Source organism: Spinacia oleracea, chromosome 4 (genome assembly GCF_020520425.1).
Source record: "Spinacia oleracea cultivar Varoflay chromosome 4, BTI_SOV_V1, whole genome shotgun sequence".
Taxonomy (NCBI): Eukaryota; Viridiplantae; Streptophyta; class Magnoliopsida; order Caryophyllales; family Amaranthaceae; genus Spinacia; species Spinacia oleracea.
In genome coordinates, this window is record NC_079490.1 from 112,249,779 (window position 1) to 112,271,295 (window position 21,517).

The window sequence follows — 21,517 nt, forward strand, 5'->3', positions numbered from 1 at the left end:
GTATGTGTGTGTTATATATATATATATATATATATATATACCTCATTGTTCATGGAATAAATGACACAGTTTTTCTCTCCTAATTTTTTCTCTCTTTTTATGTATTTCACAACAATGTATAAATAATGATTTTGTGACTAGACGACAATTCTACGTGGACGCTCTCAATGCTCTTTAAAAAACTCCCCTTTACATATAAACATATATTATTAAGCTATTTTAAATTAATTAAAAAATATATAAAATGACTTCATGGTAAGATAACCAATGTGTTTAATTGGAAGATAAACGTACTTAATTACTTATTATCTCGTGATAAGATAATTAAAGATACGTATTTATCATATTTAAAAAAAAAGGACAATTATCATATTAAAGTAAAACTAAAAAGTTAGTTTCAAGAATAATTCAGCTAGGACTGAACTACTGAATACTATATATATGCTTTATATATTTAGTTTACATTTTTTTTTTTGTAATCCATGGAATTACTCCGTATTAATTTATTTTCATATTCATAATTTCTTTGTTTAAAATACAGACTGGTCTACAACGGATGCAGAAGATAAGAAAACAAAAAATGAATTATTTAACATTAATTATTTTGCAAGAAATAAATTACTCATTCATATCTCTTAATCGTTAATTAATTATTTTACATTTATATATGACTCATCAGTTAGTAGTGCTTCAAGCTGACTACAACGTACGAATGCTGAAAATCAAAAGTTGAAATCCATGCTAAGTCAAGTGAACAATTATAATTCCCTTCAAATGCACCTAGCCAATTAATAATGATCCAAAATTAAGAAAATATAATTTTATTATTTATGCAGTACTTGAAATATGAATAGGTAAAACATATGATGTTAGAACAGTTTAGAATGGACATGAAAGAATAAGGAAATAATTTAGAACAATTATTCACTTTCAACTTTCATGACAAATTTATGGTACAAAATGAAAACGTTACATATTTTAGCTTCTACCCAAAAAAAATTTAAAAAATAACATATTTTAGCCATGGAAGATCGAAATCTACGTAGTTTCACTACGAAAATAAAAGTAAAAATATTATAATTTTGGCGGAATTATACATTGAAAATCAAATTACACAAAATTACTTCTAAGCTTGCCTACATGCACAATAGTACTCCGTTCACATTTTCAACAGCTCTGCATTTTCCACTTGCCGCTACATTTTAATTTCTCTACTATTGTAATAGGCATGTCTATATTCTACCAAATTTTATGTCATTCTAATTAAATTAAACCGGCAAACTCCAACAAAAGGGGAAAAAAAAACACATAAGAATATGAAGAAAAATATATTAAACAAGGATTAGATCAATTAAAAGTAAATTTACAACTAAAGAAAAATAGAATAAGAGGAAGTAGATCTGAAAAGTTGTTAAATCTAGAGAAAGAACGTTTTTCGAGAGAAAATCGCATTTTCATCCATCGAAGCAGAATTGAAACATATCCTTAGAGTTTATTTTAAGGGAATACTCTTAGTTTACCAAGTATAAAAATATATGCAATTATACAAGTCAGCAAACCTATTAATTTTGTTGGCGTAAGGACGAGTAATTGTGTACAGATTGTTGAAGATTGAAAGAGAAATCTTTGAAAGAGGAGAAAGAATGGAGCTTATGCTTAATAATTTGAGTTAGATGTCCTTTGACTAAGCTTGGTATACCACTATACCACATAGATTTTTTAACATATGAAAAGACGATTATATTAACAAAACATTAAGGTAGGCTCGGTACAAAATCAGCTTCCCTTCTGGTGAAGCAAATAACAATAAGATCACACCTCACTTCTATAAAATATCTCAATAACTTAGATAAACCTTGAGGCCACAAAAAATCATGGTTATCTATATAAGCCAAAAGATGAAACACTACTGAGGCACTTGGGAGAAATAACTGTTGGTGATTTCTCCATCTTCCATGTCAATAATAATGGTAATCGAATTAATCATTGTTGAACCGCTAACAACAAAAGGAGTAAAGTCCTTTGCCTTCGAAGAAGAGCCTTCTGCCACATTCGAGTCCATTGAAACCTGAATGACCTCCTAACTATCGTACCAAAAACTATATGAGATGTATTTCAAGTAGTTGCCACTTTTTTGATCACTGCAGCTCTTGCCTCTGTTTCTTTTTTAATTTTTAATTTTGAATTTTGTTAAATGGCTACATTATTGTCGAAGAAACATTTAACCCTAACTAAAACATGATCATTAATATCATAGCCAACTAAACATATATTAGTAAATCTTCCATAGTTTGGGATAAAGGGATTATAGTAACGTGTGGTTGATATGATTAGAAAAAAAACATACTCCATCCATATATAATAAATGGTGCACTTGACCGGCACAAAGTTTAAAGAGGATGAGTTAATTTTGTTTAAATAAAAATACAAGTGGGTAAGTGAGGGTATTAAGGTATTCAAATAATGTAAAAGGTAATGAGAAATAAGATAAGGTATTCAAGTCCCCTTTGTCGAATCGCCATTCCAGATATAAAGCTCGAACATTCAATTCTTTGTTGGAATTCACGTCTATGGGTGGTAGAAATAATTGACAACACTGTTAATGACGATGGAGGCCCTTATGTCTTCCGCGTAAGTGGTAGTAATCATCATAAAATTGGATATTTAATCTCAGAGCCAAAGAACTTGCTAAAGTTGGCGTAATTGTACATTTATGACATTGATAATGAAGTACAAAATCGCATGCATGTGATAGATGGTTCTGAATCTTCTATGATAAACCCCATAATACTGTATAGAAGGACTACAAAAATGCGAGGAAAAAAGCTAAAACTTGAAAATAAATTTTCTCTCTTCTCTCTCTAGAAATGGCGACTTAGGGTGTACGGTAAGGTTCTGTACTATTGTGCACCTCTTTAGCTATGGCGAGGAAGAAGAAGCAGAATAAGACCAAACAATGAGATTCGAGTGTGGAATCCTCACCCCAACCTCCTGCTCAAACCATGAGAACGATGAATCAAAGCCAACGGAGAAATGTTATACCCAGCAATGATGATATTCGAATGTTAGATCTGAGCCCAGCAGTGCCACCTCACCCGAGCAATGGGCCACCGTCACCGGAGTTAATGGAGGTTATTATGGCGTACCATGTCTCTGTTAGGCGTCCTATTCCCCAGTTTGCAGATACCCACACAAACATGCCGCAAACTCCATTGATGATAGAGGATGCAGTGGAGAAATTGCAGGGTGGCCAGCCGATGGATGGAGGGACGCTATCTAGAATGAGAGAAATTATGCAGAGTGTGAATGCCTCACTTGGGTTGATGTCCAACTCTAGTGCGAGTAGGGGGCAGCAGACTCCCATGGAAGTTGCTGAAATAGAGCACTAATATGGCCATGGCGATAAAGGAGATGAAGTAGGAACTTCAAACCCAGTGCAGAGGCAACTTAATGTGGGCCATTCAAAACCTTGGACAAGCCTATTTACAGGGGAAAATCTCACTTTGAAAGGTACATCTCTGGCTTTTATTGCACCTTCTATTTTTGATGGCAAACCAGTAACTGTGTTGGATAGAGTATATATTGATAAAATGGCTAAGAACTGGGAAAGTGCTATGATTATGTATGTGGTGGGGGAAAAACCATCTATTGGGGCTGTGATTTGATTTATTGAGAAAGAATGGGGTAAGGCTAGCAAACCACAAGTATTTCTCCATGATGAGGGATATTTTGTCATTCGTTTTAAGAACAAAGTTGAGAGGGATGCTGTCATGGTAGATGGAACTTACACTTTCTATGGGAGACCCATGATGATCAAACCATGGTCTGCGAATTTCAATTTCCAAGAGGAAATGTTGAGAGTAATCCCTGTCTGGATAAAACTTCCTAATTTGCCTTTGAACTGTTGGGGGGAGTGATTCTTTGAGTAGAATTGGTAGCCTGCTTGGTGTTCCTCTTTATGCAGATGAATGTACTTCCAAGCAAATGAGAATCTCATTTGCTCGATTACTTGTGGAAATTGATGTTACCAAGGAATTGCCTAAATTTGTCACCATACAAGAACTTGTAGGAAATGGTATAGTTCAGAAGGTGGTTTATGAATTGCTACCTCCATACTACACTAAGTGTAACATGGTTGGTCATGTGTGTGGGAAAGGAAATGGTAACACTACTAGATTTCAGCCTCCAGGACAACAACCGAAAAAGGTTATGCAAGTCTGGCAGCCAAAGAAAGTTGTTACTCAGCCAGTTGAAAAAGAGAATGAAACTAAAACCACAATGGAGGGTGAGATCACTAATTTGGATACTAATCAGCCTATAACTGCTGGTTCTACTCCTGTAGATGAAGGGTGGAGGGTGGTTACAAGAAGGAATCGGGAACCTAGACATTCTCCAAGCATTGTGGGTTTGGCTCAGGTTCATGAAGAATTGCAGAGAGGCAATTTTGATGGTGGTGGGGAAGGAGGAGATAGGATTACCCCTATCTATGCTACATGAATATTTGCTCATGGAATGTTAGGGGGATGAATGATCCCTCAAAAGTAGTGGAAATAAAGAAGTTTTTAAGTCATAATAATGTTAGTGTAGTAGCTTTAGTTGAGACAAAAGTTAAAGTTACTAATTCTGAGAAAGTTCAGAAGAAGTTTGGCAATAATTGGAGGTGGGTAATGAACTACACCAACTCTCCAAGAGGAAGAGTCTGGATTGGTTAGAAACATGATGTGATTACCATTCATCCCATTTTCCAATCAGATCAGATGATTCATGGTTGTATTACTGCTAAAAAAGGGAAATTTAGCACCTCTTTTACTGTAGTGTATGGATTGCATTCTATTGATACAAGGAAATCTATGTGGACTGATTTAACTCAGTTAAGTTCAGTTACTCTAGGGTCTTGGCTTGTCATGGGAGATTTTAACTCTGTACTGTATTCTGGTGATAGAGCAAATGGTAATGCTGTTAATCATGCTGAAACTAGAGATTTTGAAGGGTGCTTAGATGCTACTTAGCTAACTGAGGTTAAAAGCTGTGGGTACTTCTATTCCTGGAGTAATAAGGGGCAAGGTCAGTCAAGGATTTGTTCTAGAATTGATAAAGTGTTTGGTAACACTGATTGGCATAGTACTTTTCTTGATGTTGTAGTGGATTACATGAATCCTGGGATTTCAGATCACCCTCCCCTAGTCTTGAGTTGCAACATTAATATGAAGACTGGTGGTAGACCTTTTAAATTCTTCAATTACATGGCAGAACATGGTGACTTCATGAAGTTTGTTCAAGAGGGATGGAACGTTACTGTTAGTGGCACTCCTATGTTTACCTTATGGCAGAAAATGAAAGCAATTAAAGGAGGGTTGAAGGTTCTCCATCACAGAGATTTTGCTAGACTAGAAGAGAAGATTGCACTTCTTAGGCAGGAACTGGATGGGATTCAGACTCAGTTGGCTACTTCTTATACTGATAACCATCTTCAAAATCAAGAGAAAGAGTGTGTAGGGGAATACAGTTAAACATAATAACATGTGCGGAAACAATCCCCAAAGCCAGGAAACATGTATAAAGCACAGATTAAGCAAACTTACATTCGAAGCGTGTTTTCCACAATAATCTGTCAACGAACACGAAAAAAGAACCACTTGTCGTTCCTCTACTTGGTTCACCGACACGATCAGATCCGTCTTGATTATCGTAGCTTAGACAATCGATCAAGATACTTTGCTTTTGGGAAGAACTCACTTTGGAGGCACAGAGAGAATTAGGGTTCTCTGTGTCTAGGGTTTTAGTAGTATGAATTGTGTGTTGGAAAATATAATTGACCTATTGTATTAATGATGTAACCGGCCAAGATTAGAGAGCCTTGACCGGCCACATCACGCAAGCACACGGACCACACAGCCCCGCCCAGCGACACACATTGCAGGCCGAAGCCCACAACGCGCGCGCACCGAGCAGCTGGGCCATGGGCCTGCTCGCTCGTCGCTGCGTTGCTTGCTGTGCATGCTGTTGCGTGCTCGCGCCTAATGGGCTGGTCTTGCTCGCCTTTGCTCGCGAGCTTGCTGGCTCGTTGGGCCTTGCACGCTTACGTGCTTGGCTCGACGGGCCGACAACTCCGATGCCCTTCGTATTCGCGATTTAATATATTTTCGATATATTATTTATCGTTTCGTATTCGACGAATCACCGTCGTACGATACGATTTATTCGTGTCGCCCAGCTTACGAATATTCGCGATACGATATACGATTCCGATGCAAGGTCGTATCGTATAATACGTTTTCCAACTAATTCCCGAAAAGCTATTAAATGAATTTCCGATTCATTTAATCCGTTGATCTGTTACGTGTCATTGGTGTGACCTTGTAGGTTCAGTCAAGAGTAAGCTGTGAGTTCAATATCCATTAGAACTCACTGATCGGAAGCATTGCTCTAGCTAGCTGTTCCGATCACTTGATCTCACTGAATTAATTGTTCGCAATTAATCTGAACCTTTGGTATTAGACTTAATGCACCTTGGGTGAAGGACATATTTCCTTCAATCTCCCACTTGTCATTCAGACAAGTGTGCATCCACATTCCTTTGTCACTTAGTGTTACTTACTGAACATAAGGTAAGATCTAAGCCATCCTTATTAGGTCTAGAAGTGTTTCTCGGATTACAAAGCTCAACTGTTAAACTTTTGCAGAAGGTTAAGCCTAACCATTCTGAGCACGGCCATGCATTTTACAGTATCTAACTCTCCGAGAGGCCTTGTTACACAACAACACCATATCTTATCAAAGATAGGAGGACAATCCATTCTTGCAATCTATGAACACTCACTTTGATTCATAGTACGCCCAATAACTGCTTTTATAGCCTCCTTTTACGGTGCGACGTTTAGCTAGTATCAAAGCGAACTAATTCTCAAACGAGCAGACATAATTGCTCATGTTCTGAGGAACGGTTTCTAATCACCATTAATGAGAACTACCTATGACATGACTTTAATCTCTTAAAGTGTTCTCATGGTCAATCCGATACAAGATCCAATAAGTATCTATGCAAAAGATTCTGACATCCAGTCACTTTAGTTCAAGAAACAGAACTAAGTAATCTACTTACAATCTAATCTTCATTAGTCATTGGTCGTCCACCTTTCAATGACCTGGATTAGGGATCCTTTGTGACTTCAATATTCAAGTTCACTTATGGGTGTTTCTTTGTCGAAGAATCCATCTTGACATCCCATTTGAATGATTTGAATCACATGGACTTATCATTTAATTCTAAACCACAATTAAATTAATATGAAATAATAAATTTCATAAATGATAAATGTTTAAACCAAATGCTTACCAATTTGTGGGCCTCTAACCCAAAATCAAGCATTCAATGTTTTATAGATATAGGCCTTTCACCCAATACTTAAAACATTCATGGAACTCAAACTTGATTCCATATCTGCATATGAATGTTGTGTATCATTCAATGCAGAGGTTTAGTTTATCATACTTTGCTATCCTTAGAATCTTTTCTATCGAAAGCCTTTCGATGTAAGATGAAAAGATCTTTGAATATGTTTCTAGAATGATCTAGTCTTTCGTTGCTGTTTAGAATGATAATCATATCTAAAATAGAAAATCATCCAGGTAGTAGACTTGTGATCAACCTGAGTTCACTGAAGAACTCCCACTAAAAACAATTCCCTTTTATTGCTTCTTAGGCAATAATGAATTCATTTCAATTATGTAGAATTTCAAATGATGCTTCCCTTTTGGAATACTCCAACCAGTTCACATAGATGTGGGAGATACATCTTTCAACTGAGAACTTGGAAACTAATCATTGATTCAGTTTCCCATACATCACATATGGTTTAGAACCTATGTAACCACCTTTTAATCACGACGCCTAATTGCCCATGTTTGTTTGTGGTTTGCCTACCAACAAGATTCAAATTTTGCTTAGGCAAATGCATGTAGCATCAAAACTTTAGTTATCTTCACTTCCTCTTATCAAGTGCTCATCCTACATATCTAAATGTATTAGATGTTCTTGATACTGTTCCAATGATCTTTGATCCAGATCAATAGAGATTGGTATAAACTCGTCACGATCCAATGTTCACGAGTTATCTTGGCAATCTATATATCACATTATACATGATTGATTATAATGCAAAAACCATTCGCATTTTAAAATCCATCCATGTAACTTTTAGCTTCATTCTGTTTCAAGAGACACTGAATCTTGCTAAAATCTTGGCATTGCCATGTGATATAAGGTGAAGGCACCTCTTCAAGGTCCTTCATGCTTAACTCTAGTGATAAAAGCCTAGACTTATACTTAGTTAAAGCATTCATAACTTAGACTTACTCATATGGGTTGAGAGTCTCTTTTGAGTCTCTCCATTGTGTTTGATTTAGTAATTACTTTTACAGAATCCAAACAACACTTTAGATCCTATCCAATAGATCTTTAACCCAGTATGTTCTAAGTTTCTCCATGGTTCTAATATTGACAAATACTTTCAAATCTAACCATTTGAATGTCATTTTCAATAGAGAGATATGTATTTCATATATAGAACCAATAAACTTGACCTAGCTCCCACTAAACTCCTCATCTATAAGATGATCCATATTTTCATAAAGCTATGATTGCTCAATAGCCTTTTAGACAAATATGGTCTAATTCCCACTTGCATGCTTTAATCTACGAATAGATTTCTTAAGCTTGCTCTTTTATCTAGTATCCAAAACTTTTTACATTGTGTGATGTACACAATTCCTTTCTACAAGTCCAATTGAGTAAGGTGTTTCGTTTTCCAATTGCCATATTGCCATATGCAATGATTGCTAGATTTATCCAAAATAGTTCAAGCATTCCGACTTGGTGAAAAGGATTTCAACATTATCAACGCCGTGAAGTTGTTTACAATCTTTAACCACCAATGTAGCTTCTCTTTTGTACGTGTATACAATATCATATCTGTATGTATTGAAAACATGTTTGCAACCAATGGGAGTAAACCCTTTATGCAAATCAACGTTGTATGTTTAGAAAACATGTTTGCAACCAATGGGAGTGAACCCTTTATGCAAATCAACGTTCTATGTTTAGAAAACATGTTTGCAACTAATGGGAGTGAACCCTCTATGCAAATCAACCAAATCATAGATTTGATTCTTTAAGATGAAGATGTTTCGGATAAAATGGCCTCAAACCATTTTGTATGGCCTCGAACCATACTTATGTTTCTTATGGCCTCAAACCATACTTGGGAATTTTTAATTCGTCGTAGCTAACTTGTAAGTCGTATGTTCTTGAAGCACTTTCCAAAGTCTTCACAGATTTCATTCCTCAAGATATCTATGTATCTATCTTGGTTGAATTCTATTCCTTATACGATTTACCTAGGTATTGAACATCAAACGTTAGTGTCTATAAAGACATTACTCAAGTCCTTTGAGTATTAGGATTCTCTTGAAGCACTTCTAAAGTCTTCCTGAAGCTCTTCCAAAGGCTTCTAAGTACGGAGCTTTTCCAAAGACTCCTAAGTATCCTACATTTGTTTGTTGCTTGACTCGAAGTCCATTCGAGGTCATTTTTCTCCCACTTGCGTTTTTGGAAATATGATGGTTTCCTAAAAGACATTATCTTAAGCAACAACCATATGTTCTCAGATTTGTGGTAGAATCAATACCTTTTGTTTCTATGAGTCGCTCATAAAGAAACATATATCTATCCTTGAGTTTGTTTGATGTAAACACTAACTCCCACCGGGTTTGACAACCCTAGATATATATGTACTGAAAAGATGTACTGAACCGAAGTTCAATCCTTATGACATCTTATCCTTAGCTTTTGACAACTTTGTTTAGTGTGATAGTCACTTGAGAGTATCATTTAGAAACTATATAGGAAAATAGTCGTGATTATCATTAATCGAAATAGATTCCGATTTCTCCATTTGGACATACCATATTCTTATGGAGCTTCGATTGTTATAATGCCATATAAACAATCTAGATAATCTTTCTTGGCTCATGCAAACATCACCTTGACCCTAGCCTAGATGTTCCAAAATTCTTGCCAAGTTGATTTTATACCCTTTTGTGAATTGCATTGAAGCATTTCACATATTCCACGTTGAGTAAATATAGCCATATTTTCTCAAATTCTTGTGAAATAGGTAGGTCATAAAATCCATCTTTGGCCCATGAACTTTATTGTCTAGAAACTTCTAACAATATTCCATTTCGATGTCATGTTCAACAAGCAAGACCCACGTGTCTTAAATTAACCAACTTTCAGAAATACATGCCATGGAATCTTAGAATGTTGACTTGTTGATATGGTCGTATGACATTGCCAAAGATATGTGGAACACAAATCAAAGTGTTTGATTTGAACCTTCTGAAGTTTGAGTGTGAAGAGATTCGTTTTTTATTAATCAATCATATGACTCAACCCTTAATTGACCATTTCATTCAAATAAACACTCAACGAATGTTTTTGTTTACTTTGAACTTGAGTCTTTCCGTTATCCAAACAGAAATTGATTATGATGATTAATGGAACATAATACCATTAAGTTCCAGCCTTTAGAAGGACTTTAAAACAAACATGATGACCCTACAATTAATGCAACACAACTTTGCTTCATTTCCCACTTGTAGGTCAATAACCAGACTTAGCTCCCGGAATTTGAGTTCCTAACAAGAGTTAGAACCTCAAGCGGTAATCTCATACCATAGGAGTTTATTTTCTAAGTCGTTTCTCTTTAACATAAACTTCAAGGTAGAAATTGAATATTGAATTCATTTCTTTTGTTCCCCTTTCCTATCTTTTCTAGCACGTTTTCTTATAGTCCTAAAGATTTTACTCTTTTCTTGATCTTCTTGCTTTGTTATGCGTACAAAGTCCCTTTCTTTTATTCACTTTGAATGACAACATCTAATGAGTCTAATTCATCATCGAATCAAAAGAAAATTGGTTGTTAACCATTGGTTATACATGAGTCTTTAACTCAATACTTCATTATTCCAAAACTGCCCAGTATTCTGAATATATGAGGTCCAATTGGTCTACCATTCAAATTCTAGTTTGAAAACAACCATAAAGATCACTATAAGAAAATAGCATTCAAGATACGTTCTCACTCTCCTTTTCTTTGAGAATCGCTCTCAAAAATAGTTACCAATCGATCGAGGAAATATCGCATTTCTATTGTCCGAACGTAATAAGATTGAAGATTTACTATTCTACAAAATGAACTAGCTAAGAAAAACATTTATCATACTTTAATAACTTTGAAATAAAAGCAAACATGCAATCATTAAAGCTATTAAAACATTTCATTCATGCAAAAGCAAAAACATGGTCCAAAATGAATGAAACGATTCCAAGACCCCAAAAGTCCTAAATCCTTAAGCAGCTTTAGCATGTCTTAAGTAGTTTAAGATTTTAGGTAAGCAAAACCTATTGCTAGTAATCTCCAAAGTACTCTTGGTTAATAAATTAATGCCATAATTTATCCCATTGCCACAACATAATGCCATTGTTGTTTGAGTTGTAACCACAATCAACGTGCTCGTTTAGGACGCCTTACCATCTAAGTCAACTAAAATAGCACCTCGCTTTAGCGTAAACCTACTACCTTAGATCCTTAGATTTTTGTAAGTGCTTGATTTGGAAGGCAATTTTTAAACTCAATATTACTTGGACCTAGTTGTTTCTATGTTGGTTCGATTGTTTAGTGAACTTAATCTAATCGATTCATATGAAACAAACTGTTCATGCAAAGCATACATACATTCATACATTCACGCATAATATATATAGAAGTGCATAAATAAATGGTGATCTAGTATGGCCCAAAACTTCTTGTCTTGAAGCATCCAATCTTCATCATCTCCTTGTTAGCTTGGCATCGTCTTTAATCTTCGTTCAAATGCTAACTTAAAGTTCTAAACTTAGAAATACTTGAAAATAATAAAATTACATCAAAATTTCCATGGTACGCAGACCATATTTAAAACTTTACATTCAAAGATAGAACGGTACGCATACCGTATTTAACTATCCTAAATTGGCCATACTAGTCACTTGGAGTACCTGCATTACATAAAATATATATTCTATGCATTCACCCATTCGTGTGCTAAAACGAATGGCCCATATAAATATGCAAGTATTTACGTGAATTAATTAAAATTCATGTTCACATAAACGCGTCCTAAAAGATTAATCAATTTCCAAATTATTAATCCTTGGACTTTATTCTAATTAAAATTGAATTTAATTAAAATAATGCGACCTACGAAAATAATTAAAATAATTATTTCATTTTAATTTCATTTAGTGGCTCCCACTCAAACCAATAATTATTCCGGATAATTAATTATGAAATATTAAATTAAAACTCGCGGCCCGGCCCAAGCAAATAAAATATTAAATTAAATATCCCGTTAGCCCAAATTAATGCAAATATACGAAGCCCAACGAAATAAACAATTTTCAACGAAAAAAGTCCGATTACGTACTTGGACTTGGCTTGCGCCCAGCCCAATCCCTTGCGTGTGGCCCATGAGGCGAACGAGCAAGCTCGCACACCCCCTGGCCTTCGCGCGCGCGCGTGCCCGCAGCCATCGCTGCCCCTGCGCTGCGTGTTGTGCCTTCGTGCCTGGACGTCGCATGGCTCGCGCCTTGCTTCGTCGCAGCCCCCACAAGCGTCCCGCCTGCCCCTTTCCTCGCCCAGCGCGCACGAGGCATGCAGCACGCTTGCTGCTGCCCGTGTCGCTGCGGCTCGGCCTTCGTGTAGCAGCCCGACGAGCCATACGTCCACCACACTTGTGTTCGTGCCTTTGGTTCGTGATACGGACCAACTCAATTAAATTTAAATTTAATTTCACGAACTTGCATTAATTTTATTTTTCAAAAAGTTACGATTTTTATTTTCGAAAAACAACGATTTTTAACGATTTAATAAACTTTAACGACAATCCAATTTCGTAAAATATTAAATCAAAGGCTAACATTATTCAAAATTTTATGAACGAACGAATCAACAATAAAATTTGAACTTTTAATTAATAAAATCCGAAGCTTTAAATCGTTCTTTAACATTTAAATTTCAGATTTTTAATAATTTGGTTTAAGTGCGATTAAAATTAACGAAACCATTCAAAATTTTAATCCAATAATTTTTAAAATTAGCCACTGATCCATGAAATTATATCCCTTTCCCAATTAACCGAAGTATTAAACCAAAATTAATTAAAATTCAATTAGGGTTTCAAATTTTACGAATTGGGGAAAGGCAAAATTAGGGTTTATACTTATCGGAAAAATCTGAAAATATTACCATAGATCAAGAATTTACCCAACAACATTTTGTCCAAATTTCAAGCAATTCCGAGTAGTTTAGGTTGACCTTTTAATTGAATTACTGTCTGACACTTTTAATTTTAAATGAAAAATTAACAAAAACGCCCAAAAAACGATATTTCGAGGCCTGTTTTTGCAATTCCGTTCTCATGAGTTGATCTTAGAAAATCCTTTTCAATCAGATTAGGGCTTTAAAACTCGAAAAAAACGAATATTTTTGATTTCGGACCTGATTATTACGCAATTCATCCAATAATTCGTAAAAAATTCCGAAAATCCAACAAAAAATTCAAAATTTTCGACAGATGCAAAAACAATAAAATCATGCTAATTCATGCTTGGAATACATAAGGCTCATGATACCACTGTAGGGGAATACAGTTAAACATAATAACATGTGCGGAAACAATCCCCAAAGCCAGGAAACATGTATAAAGCACAGATTAAGCAAACTTACATTCGAAGCGTGTTTTCCACAATAATCTGTCAACGAACCCGAACAAAGAACTCCAGTTGTCGTTCCTCTACTTGGTTCACCGACACGATCAGATCCGTCTTGATTATCGTAGCTTAGACAATCGATCAAGATACTTTGCTTTTGGGAAGAACTCACTTTGGAGGCACAGAGAGAATTAGGGTTCTCTGTGTCTAGGGTTTTAGTAGTATGAATTGTGTGTTGGAAAATACAATTGACCTATTGTATTAATGATGTAACTGGCCAAGACTAAAGAGCCTTGACCGGCCACATCACGCAAGCACACGGACCACACAGCCCCGCCCAGCGACACACATTGCAGGCCGAAGCCCACAGCGCACGCGCACCGAGCAGCTGGGCCATGGGCCTGCTCGCTCGTCGCTGCGTTGCTTGTTGTGCGTGCTGTTGCGTGCTCGCGCCCAATGGGCTGGCCTTGCTCGCCTTTGCTCACGAGCTTGCTGGCTCGTTGGGCCTTGCACGCTTACGTGCTTGGCTTGACGGGCCGTCAACTCCGATGCCTTTCTTATTCGCGATTTAATATATTTCCGATATATTATTTATCGTTTCGTATTCGACGAATCACCGTCGTACGATACGATTTATTCGTGTCGCCCAGCTTACGAATATTCGCGATACAATATACGATTTCAATGCAAGGTCGTATCGTATAATACGTTTTCCAACTAATTCCCGAAAAGATATTAAATAAATTTCCGATTCATTTAATCCGTTGATCTGTTACGTGTCATTGGTGTGACCTTGTAGGTTCAGTCTAGAGTAAGCTGTGAGTTTAATATCCATTAGAACTCACTGATCGGAAGCATTGCTCCAGCTAGCTGTTCCGATCACTTGATCTCACTGAATTAATTGTTCGCAATTAATCTGATCCTTTGTTATTAGACTTAATGCACCTTGGGTGAAGGACATATTTCCTCCAGAGTGCAGCTTGAAGCTGAAAAAATTTCTGAAAGTGCAAGAAAGTTCTTACAAGCAAAAATCGAGAATTCAGTGGTTAAAGGAGGGTGATGCTAATACTAAATTCTTCTTTAGTGCCATGAAGGAGATGATTGCAAGAAATAGTATTGATGTCCTTTACAGTGCTACAGGAGAGAAGCTGGAATCAACAGATGCTATCAAGGAGGAGATCAAAGGCTTCTATGTGAACCTTATTGGTACTGCTGCCCCCCTTTAACCTCCATTGATATTGAGCTAGTTAGGAAAGGAAATCAACTATCATCTGCTGCTGCTGAAGATCTGATTCAACCTGTTACTAACTTGGAGATAGATGCTGCTTTAAAAGGGATTGATAGTAATAAGGCCCCTGGTATTGATGGGTTTAATAGTCTTTTCTTCAAAAAGACATGGGGGATTGTAAAGGAGGATGTCTATGCTGCTGTCAAGCACTTTTTTCTTACTGGAAACATGCTAAAGCAAGTAAATAACACTGTTTGACTTTGGTGCCTAAGGTTCAGAATGCTACTCATGTGAAAGATTTTAGGCCAATTGCCTGCTGTACTGCCATTTACAAGCTGATCTCCAAAATTTTGACTAATAGAATGCAACTAGTTATAAGTAATGTTGTTAGTTCAGCTCAAACTGGATTTATTCTAGGAAGGGCAATCTCTGATAACATTCTTTTGGCTACAGAATTGATCAAATGCTACTCAGGAACACATGTGTCTCCCAGATGCATGATCAAAGTGGACCTCAAAAAGGCCTATGATTCTCTGGAATGGCCATTTTTACAGACTATGCTCTATGAATTGGGTTTTCCTGACAAGTTTGTAAAATGGGTGATGGCCTGCCTTTCTTCTGTGTCATGTTCCATTTTGGTGAATGAGTTTCCCATTCTCCCTATTCTAGCAAAGAAAGGATTAAGGCAAGGAAATCCTATGTCTCCTTTCCTGTTTGCACTAGGTATGGAATATCTCTCCAGATGCTTGAACACTCTCAGTACTAATAATCTCTTTAAGTTTCACCCTAGATGTAAAAGAATTGGGCTCACACATATGATGTTTGCTGATGATTTGTTGTTGTTTGCTAGGGGTGATGTCCCCTCCGTCTCTCTGTTATTTGATGCCTTTAGTAAGTTTTCTGCAGCCTCTGGGTTGGAAGCCAATTTGATGAAAAGTGAAGTGTATCTGGCTGGTGTCACTGATACAGTTGCTAATAATCTCCTTTCTAAGCTAAGTATGCCTAGGGGATCTTTCCCTTTTAAATACCTTGGAGTGCCCCTAACCACTAGGAAACTAAGTTTCACTGACTGTAAACCACTTATTGAAAAAATTGTTGCTAGAGTTAAAGGGTGGGCAGCTAAGTTGTTGTCTTATGCAGGTAGACTCCAGCTTATCAGATCAGTTTTGTTTGGCATCCAGTTGTATTGGTATCAAATCTTTGTGATGCCCAAAAAAGTAATGAAAGAGATTCAAAGGATTTGCAGGTGCTTTTTATGGACTGGTACTGAAGGTGGTTCTAGGAAAGCTCCTATAGCTTGGGAACACTTGTGTCTCCCTAAGAGCTGTGGGGGGTGGAACTTAAAAGATCTCATCATCTGGAACAAGGCTTCCATCACCAAGCACTGTTGGGCTTTATCTATGAAGGAAGACAGGTTGTGGGTGAGGTGGATCCACACCTACTATGTGCAGCATAGACACTTTTAGAGCATGCCAGTTCCTAATGGTCTTTCTTGGTCACTAAGGAAAATATGGCAGTAGAGAGACATTCTTAGCCAGTCTGGAGACATATATACAACAGTTTATTGTTGCTGGTAAATTCAAGATTCAGAAAATTTACAACTTTTTGAGGAAACAAGGAGATTCTGTGGTATGGAAAAGGATCATTTGCAATAGTAGAGCTAGTCCAAAAAGCATCTTTATCACTTGGTTGGCTCTACAAAATAGGCTAGCAACAAAGGATAGGTTGGTCAAGTAGAATATGATCAATGACAGTTTGTGTAGCTTTTGTCAAGGATGTGATGAAGATCTCTCCCATTTGTTTTTTAGCTGCAGCTATACCGCTGATATTTGGTCTCAAGTCTTGCTTCGAAGTGGGATTCATAGAAGTATTGGTTCTTGGTCTGCTGAAGTTCAGTGGGCTCAAAAGATGTGCAAGAGTAGCAAGAACAAAGGCAAACTGTGTGGCAGTTTGTTTATTTCAATTCCTTAATTTTGGTGTTTCTGGTGTGTTGTAGTCCTGTTGTAAACACTCTTTGGTAATAAATATATTCCCTTATTATTTGCCAAAAAAAAAATGTTTGACATTGTAAATCCATATGTTGCGATGTTTCGGAATGCTCGAATCATGTTACTTAACTTGACCAATATGAATATCGAGATTTCGTTTAAGAATTTTTTTTATACTCCGTACTTTTTTATAGGTACCCGTGCAATAACACGAGCACATACTAGTATATATTACTTTGATCTCTACAATAAGAGAACCACTTATTTATTTTCTACCGTTTACTCCCTCCGTCCCTTAATACTCGCACCGCTTTCCTTTTCGGGTCGTCCCTTAATACTTGCACCGCTTCTATAAATGGAAATTTATACCAATATTATATTATTTCTCGCACTTACTAACCCCACCTACACCCCTATTCCCTACAAAAAATCATTTAAAAATTCACACCCCCACTCACCACTCTCCACCTCTTACCCATTTTCCACTAACTATATTAAAAAAATACCCCACTATCAACTAACACCCATTAAATTAATAAGTCAATTTAAATGCCTTAAACTCCGCACCGGTCAAACCGGTGCGAGTATTAAGGGACAAAGGGAGTATCTCTTATCCTCTTCCCTTTTTCTCTAGTTTCATAACATTACTAATAATATTCAAAATTGTATTTCAAAAGTTTTTAAAAAAAAGTCAAACTTGGCAGTAATTCGGGAAAGAGAGTAAGATAAACTCCGTAAGTCCGTATAAGAACAACATTAGCGCCAAGTCTTAATATTTGAATTTTGCTGACATGCCATATGATTCAGCTATTTTTAAGATTAGATATATTAGTTTGTAATATTGAAGTGGGTTAGTCTTAACAAAGTCTTAAATCGAGTCTTGAAAAACTAAGATTCAACTTAAGACTCAATGTGTGAGTTAAATAAAATAAAAAATAAAAAATGTTATATTATTTGAGATGTTTTAAATGAGTTTGAGGGGATGAAAAGCTAAAATTGGATGAGTCTGAAGAAGGGTTAAATATTAGTGGAAAACTGATATAACATATGAGAAAAGTATTAACATAAATGCTACATATACCCTAAGGATATAATACCCTTGATTGTAATTGGTCTATAATTTTAAATTTCATGTGAAGTTGGTATTTTAGATTTAAATATGTAGCAGGTTCCCTTGTTGCTCTCAGTTTGACTACAACTCAAATCCCGATATTTAACTACTTTTCCGAAAACAAGTCGTAATTGTAATTTACAAATTGCCTTCTGACTAATTTAATCTTTAAATACGTACGGAGTACTCCATTACAAACAAATCCAGAGGACTTTGAAGAACGTACTATCGTCTATCGCTATACGTTGTCGCAGGTTTATTTTCACTCTTTCTACGTCTTCTTCTTCGTTTACGTCTGTCTTCACTTTTTCTCTCCAATGCTCCGATCACTTTAATTAAAGTTACACGATTAACGAGGTTTTAATACGACTATTAATTCCGAATCTTAGGAACCCTATGTTGCCTAGATGTCTGTCGCGATTAGTTTTTGCCTGTGGATTACACTCACAAATGCAATATGCAAATCATATGCTAATTTCGAAATACATCGGATATCAAATTTTATTATCTATTCATACAAATTACAACGTCTTTTTTTACCAAATATTTTGTTTTGCTAGGGTTACCCTGTTACATGACATAATTAGGTATAATAATTTTTCACAAGCTTATTTTATTTGTTTTACATAACAAAATTTGGCATGATATTATTTTGGATAATGATAATGATATGTGCGGCTCTTCTAATACATTTATTAATTTGGAAACAATTGATGCTAAATAAATTTGATTTACACTGAATATTTGTACGTTCTGCTCTAATTGGCTTATTTTATATTGTTAAATTATAAATTCTGGATATTGCAGCTTACTAGTTAATTTCCATCAAAAGCTCCAATCCATCATGTCAAACTCAAAATCAAGTTGCGGGTGTATATCATGGCTTGCAGATATATACCGTAAAATCTATGATGATAATCACAAATGTGATTCTTAATCAGAGAGGTAAGAGACGAAAGAAGAGAGGAAGAAATATGATGTAATTGAAAGAATATTACATTAAATGAGTTGTACAAAAAGGAAGTATTTATACAAGAAAGTCAATACTCGTCTACTAAGAAAGTATATTTAAGTTATAACTCTCATACTCCCCCCTCAAGCTGGACTTTGGATACAAGACCAAGCTTGGAAGTTAATAGGAGATGTTGCTGAACTGGTAATGCTTTAGTCAGCAAATCTGCAGTTTGAAGAGAGCTAGGAACATGTACTGTATTCAGAAAGCCTTCCTCTACCTGTTCCCTGACATAGTGATAATCTCTTTTGATGTGTTTGGTTCTCTCATGAAAAACAGGATTTTTAGCAATATATTCTGCTGACCTGTTGTCACAGTACATAAGAATAGGTTTAGGAACATTGACCTTCAGATTTTCTAGCAACCCGTCAACCCAAACAAGCTCACTAGCAGTGCTAGACATAGCCCTATACTCGGCCTCAGCAGAAGACTTGCTGACGGTCTTCTGTTTCTTTGTCTTCCAAGAGACCAAATTATCTCCGAGGTAAACACAATAAGCGCTAAGAGACCTGCTAGAAAATTGACAAGTACTCCAGTCTGCATCCGAATAAGCATTTAAGCATAATGGAGAATCAATAGCATAAAACAAACCAATATCAGATGTATTCTTTAAATACTTCACAACATGTAAGGCAGCCTGTAAATGAGGTTCTCTTGGCTGACTGAGGAACTGAGAGAGATGCTGAACCGAGTAGGATAGATCAGGTCTAGTAATTCCAAGGTACAACAACTTTCCCACTATCCTTCTATAAACTTCTGGTTTCGCTAAGATTGTGCCTGTATCAGTGGATAGCTTTAGACCAGTTGGCAAAGGTGTTGAAGCTCCTGTGCTATCTTCCAAACCAGCAAGACTAACTATATCTTTGATGTACTTTCGTTGAGACAGTAAAGTACCTGAAGATGTTCTCATGACCTCTATGCCAAGGAAGTACTTTAAAGAGCCAAGATCTTTTATTGTAAAAACCTGATGAAGCTTTGCCTTGACAATATCAATTTGATTTTGACTTGTTCCAGTGAGGAGGATATCATCTACATAGATCAAAACAACTATGAACTCTCCCTCTAGCTCCCTTGTGAACAAGGAATAATCCTCTGTAGACTGACAGAAACCGAGAGAGAGAAGAAGCTTGCATAACTCCTTATTCCATTGTCTAGAAGCCTGTTTTAAGCCATATAGAGATCTTTTTAACTTACAAACTTGTCCTGGTTTGCACTTCTTGTAACCTGCAGGAGGCTTCATATACAATTCCTCTTCGATGTATCCATGTAAAAAAGCATTATTTATGTCTATTTGACATAAAGGCCAATTGCGGACAGTAGCAAGAGCAATAGCTACTCTAACGGTTGCTAGTTTAGCAACGGGAGAAAAGGTGTCTTTGAAGTCTTTACCGGGAACCTGTTGGTAACCAATGGCTACCACTCTACCCTTTAATCGTTCAACTTTACCATCTTGATCCAACTTGGCCCGGTAAACCCATTTTGAGCCTATGGCTTTCTTTCCTCTGGGCAATTCTGTGATGTCCCAAGTGTCATTTTCCTCAAGAGCTTGAAGCTCTTTATCCATAGCTTCCACCCAACCAGGGTTGTTTTTGGCTTCATTATAAGAGTCAGGTTCCACGATTTTCATAACATTTGCAATAAATGCTAGAAAACATGAATCTGTGATAGATATGACAACATTAGAAAAATGCTTAAAAGAATTTCCAGGAAGCTTGCATTCATAATCCTTGAATTTTGCAGGAGCTTTAATGTTCCGTGCAGTTTGTCTTCCATTGGGAACATTAGAAGATACTGGAATATGAGTGTTGCCTAAAGGAAAAGAAGGAGAAATGGAAGAATTTTGAGGGATGGGAGAAGAAAGAGGAGAAGTATGAGTATGATCATAAATGTGATCAAGATTGTCAGTGTCATCTGAATTTTCATATGAATTTTCAGGAGTTGTGTTTAGATTTTCAAAATTAGTTGGGGTAAGAGGTCCATTTATATTAGGAAAAGAACGCTCATCATCATATCCTGAAACAATAGGAATAGATGAAGAAATAATATCCGTTTTAGGCAACTGGAAAGGAAAAATATGTTCCTGAAAAATGACATCTCTGGAAACAAGAGTTCTATGAGACTTAAGATCGTAAACCTTGTAACCCTTTTGACCATAAGGGTAGCCTATGAAAACACATTTATTTCCTCGAGGATCAAATTTATCTTTACCCCTATCAGAATTGTAAACATAACATTGGCTTCCAAATACCCTGAGATGGTCATAAACTGGCTTCTTTCCCAGTAAAACTTCATATGGAGATTTCCAATCTAAAACTGAAGTAGGAATCTTATTTATGAGATAGGTGGCAGTCAAAATACAATCACC

At 36.3% G+C, this 21,517-nt stretch overlaps 1 protein-coding gene across 1 annotated transcript; it reads left to right on the top strand.

Annotated features, from left to right (window-relative positions):
- Positions 1–4,493: 4,493 nt before the first annotated feature.
- Positions 4,494–15,299, top strand: LOC110788212 (uncharacterized). The gene is made up of 5 exons (XM_056842102.1): positions 4,494–4,707; positions 4,753–4,990; positions 5,051–5,492; positions 14,770–15,019; positions 15,061–15,299. The coding sequence occupies exons 1-5, from the start codon at positions 4,494–4,496 to the stop codon at positions 15,297–15,299; spliced, it is 1,383 nt and encodes a 460-aa protein (XP_056698080.1).
- Positions 15,300–21,517: the final 6,218 nt, after the last annotated feature.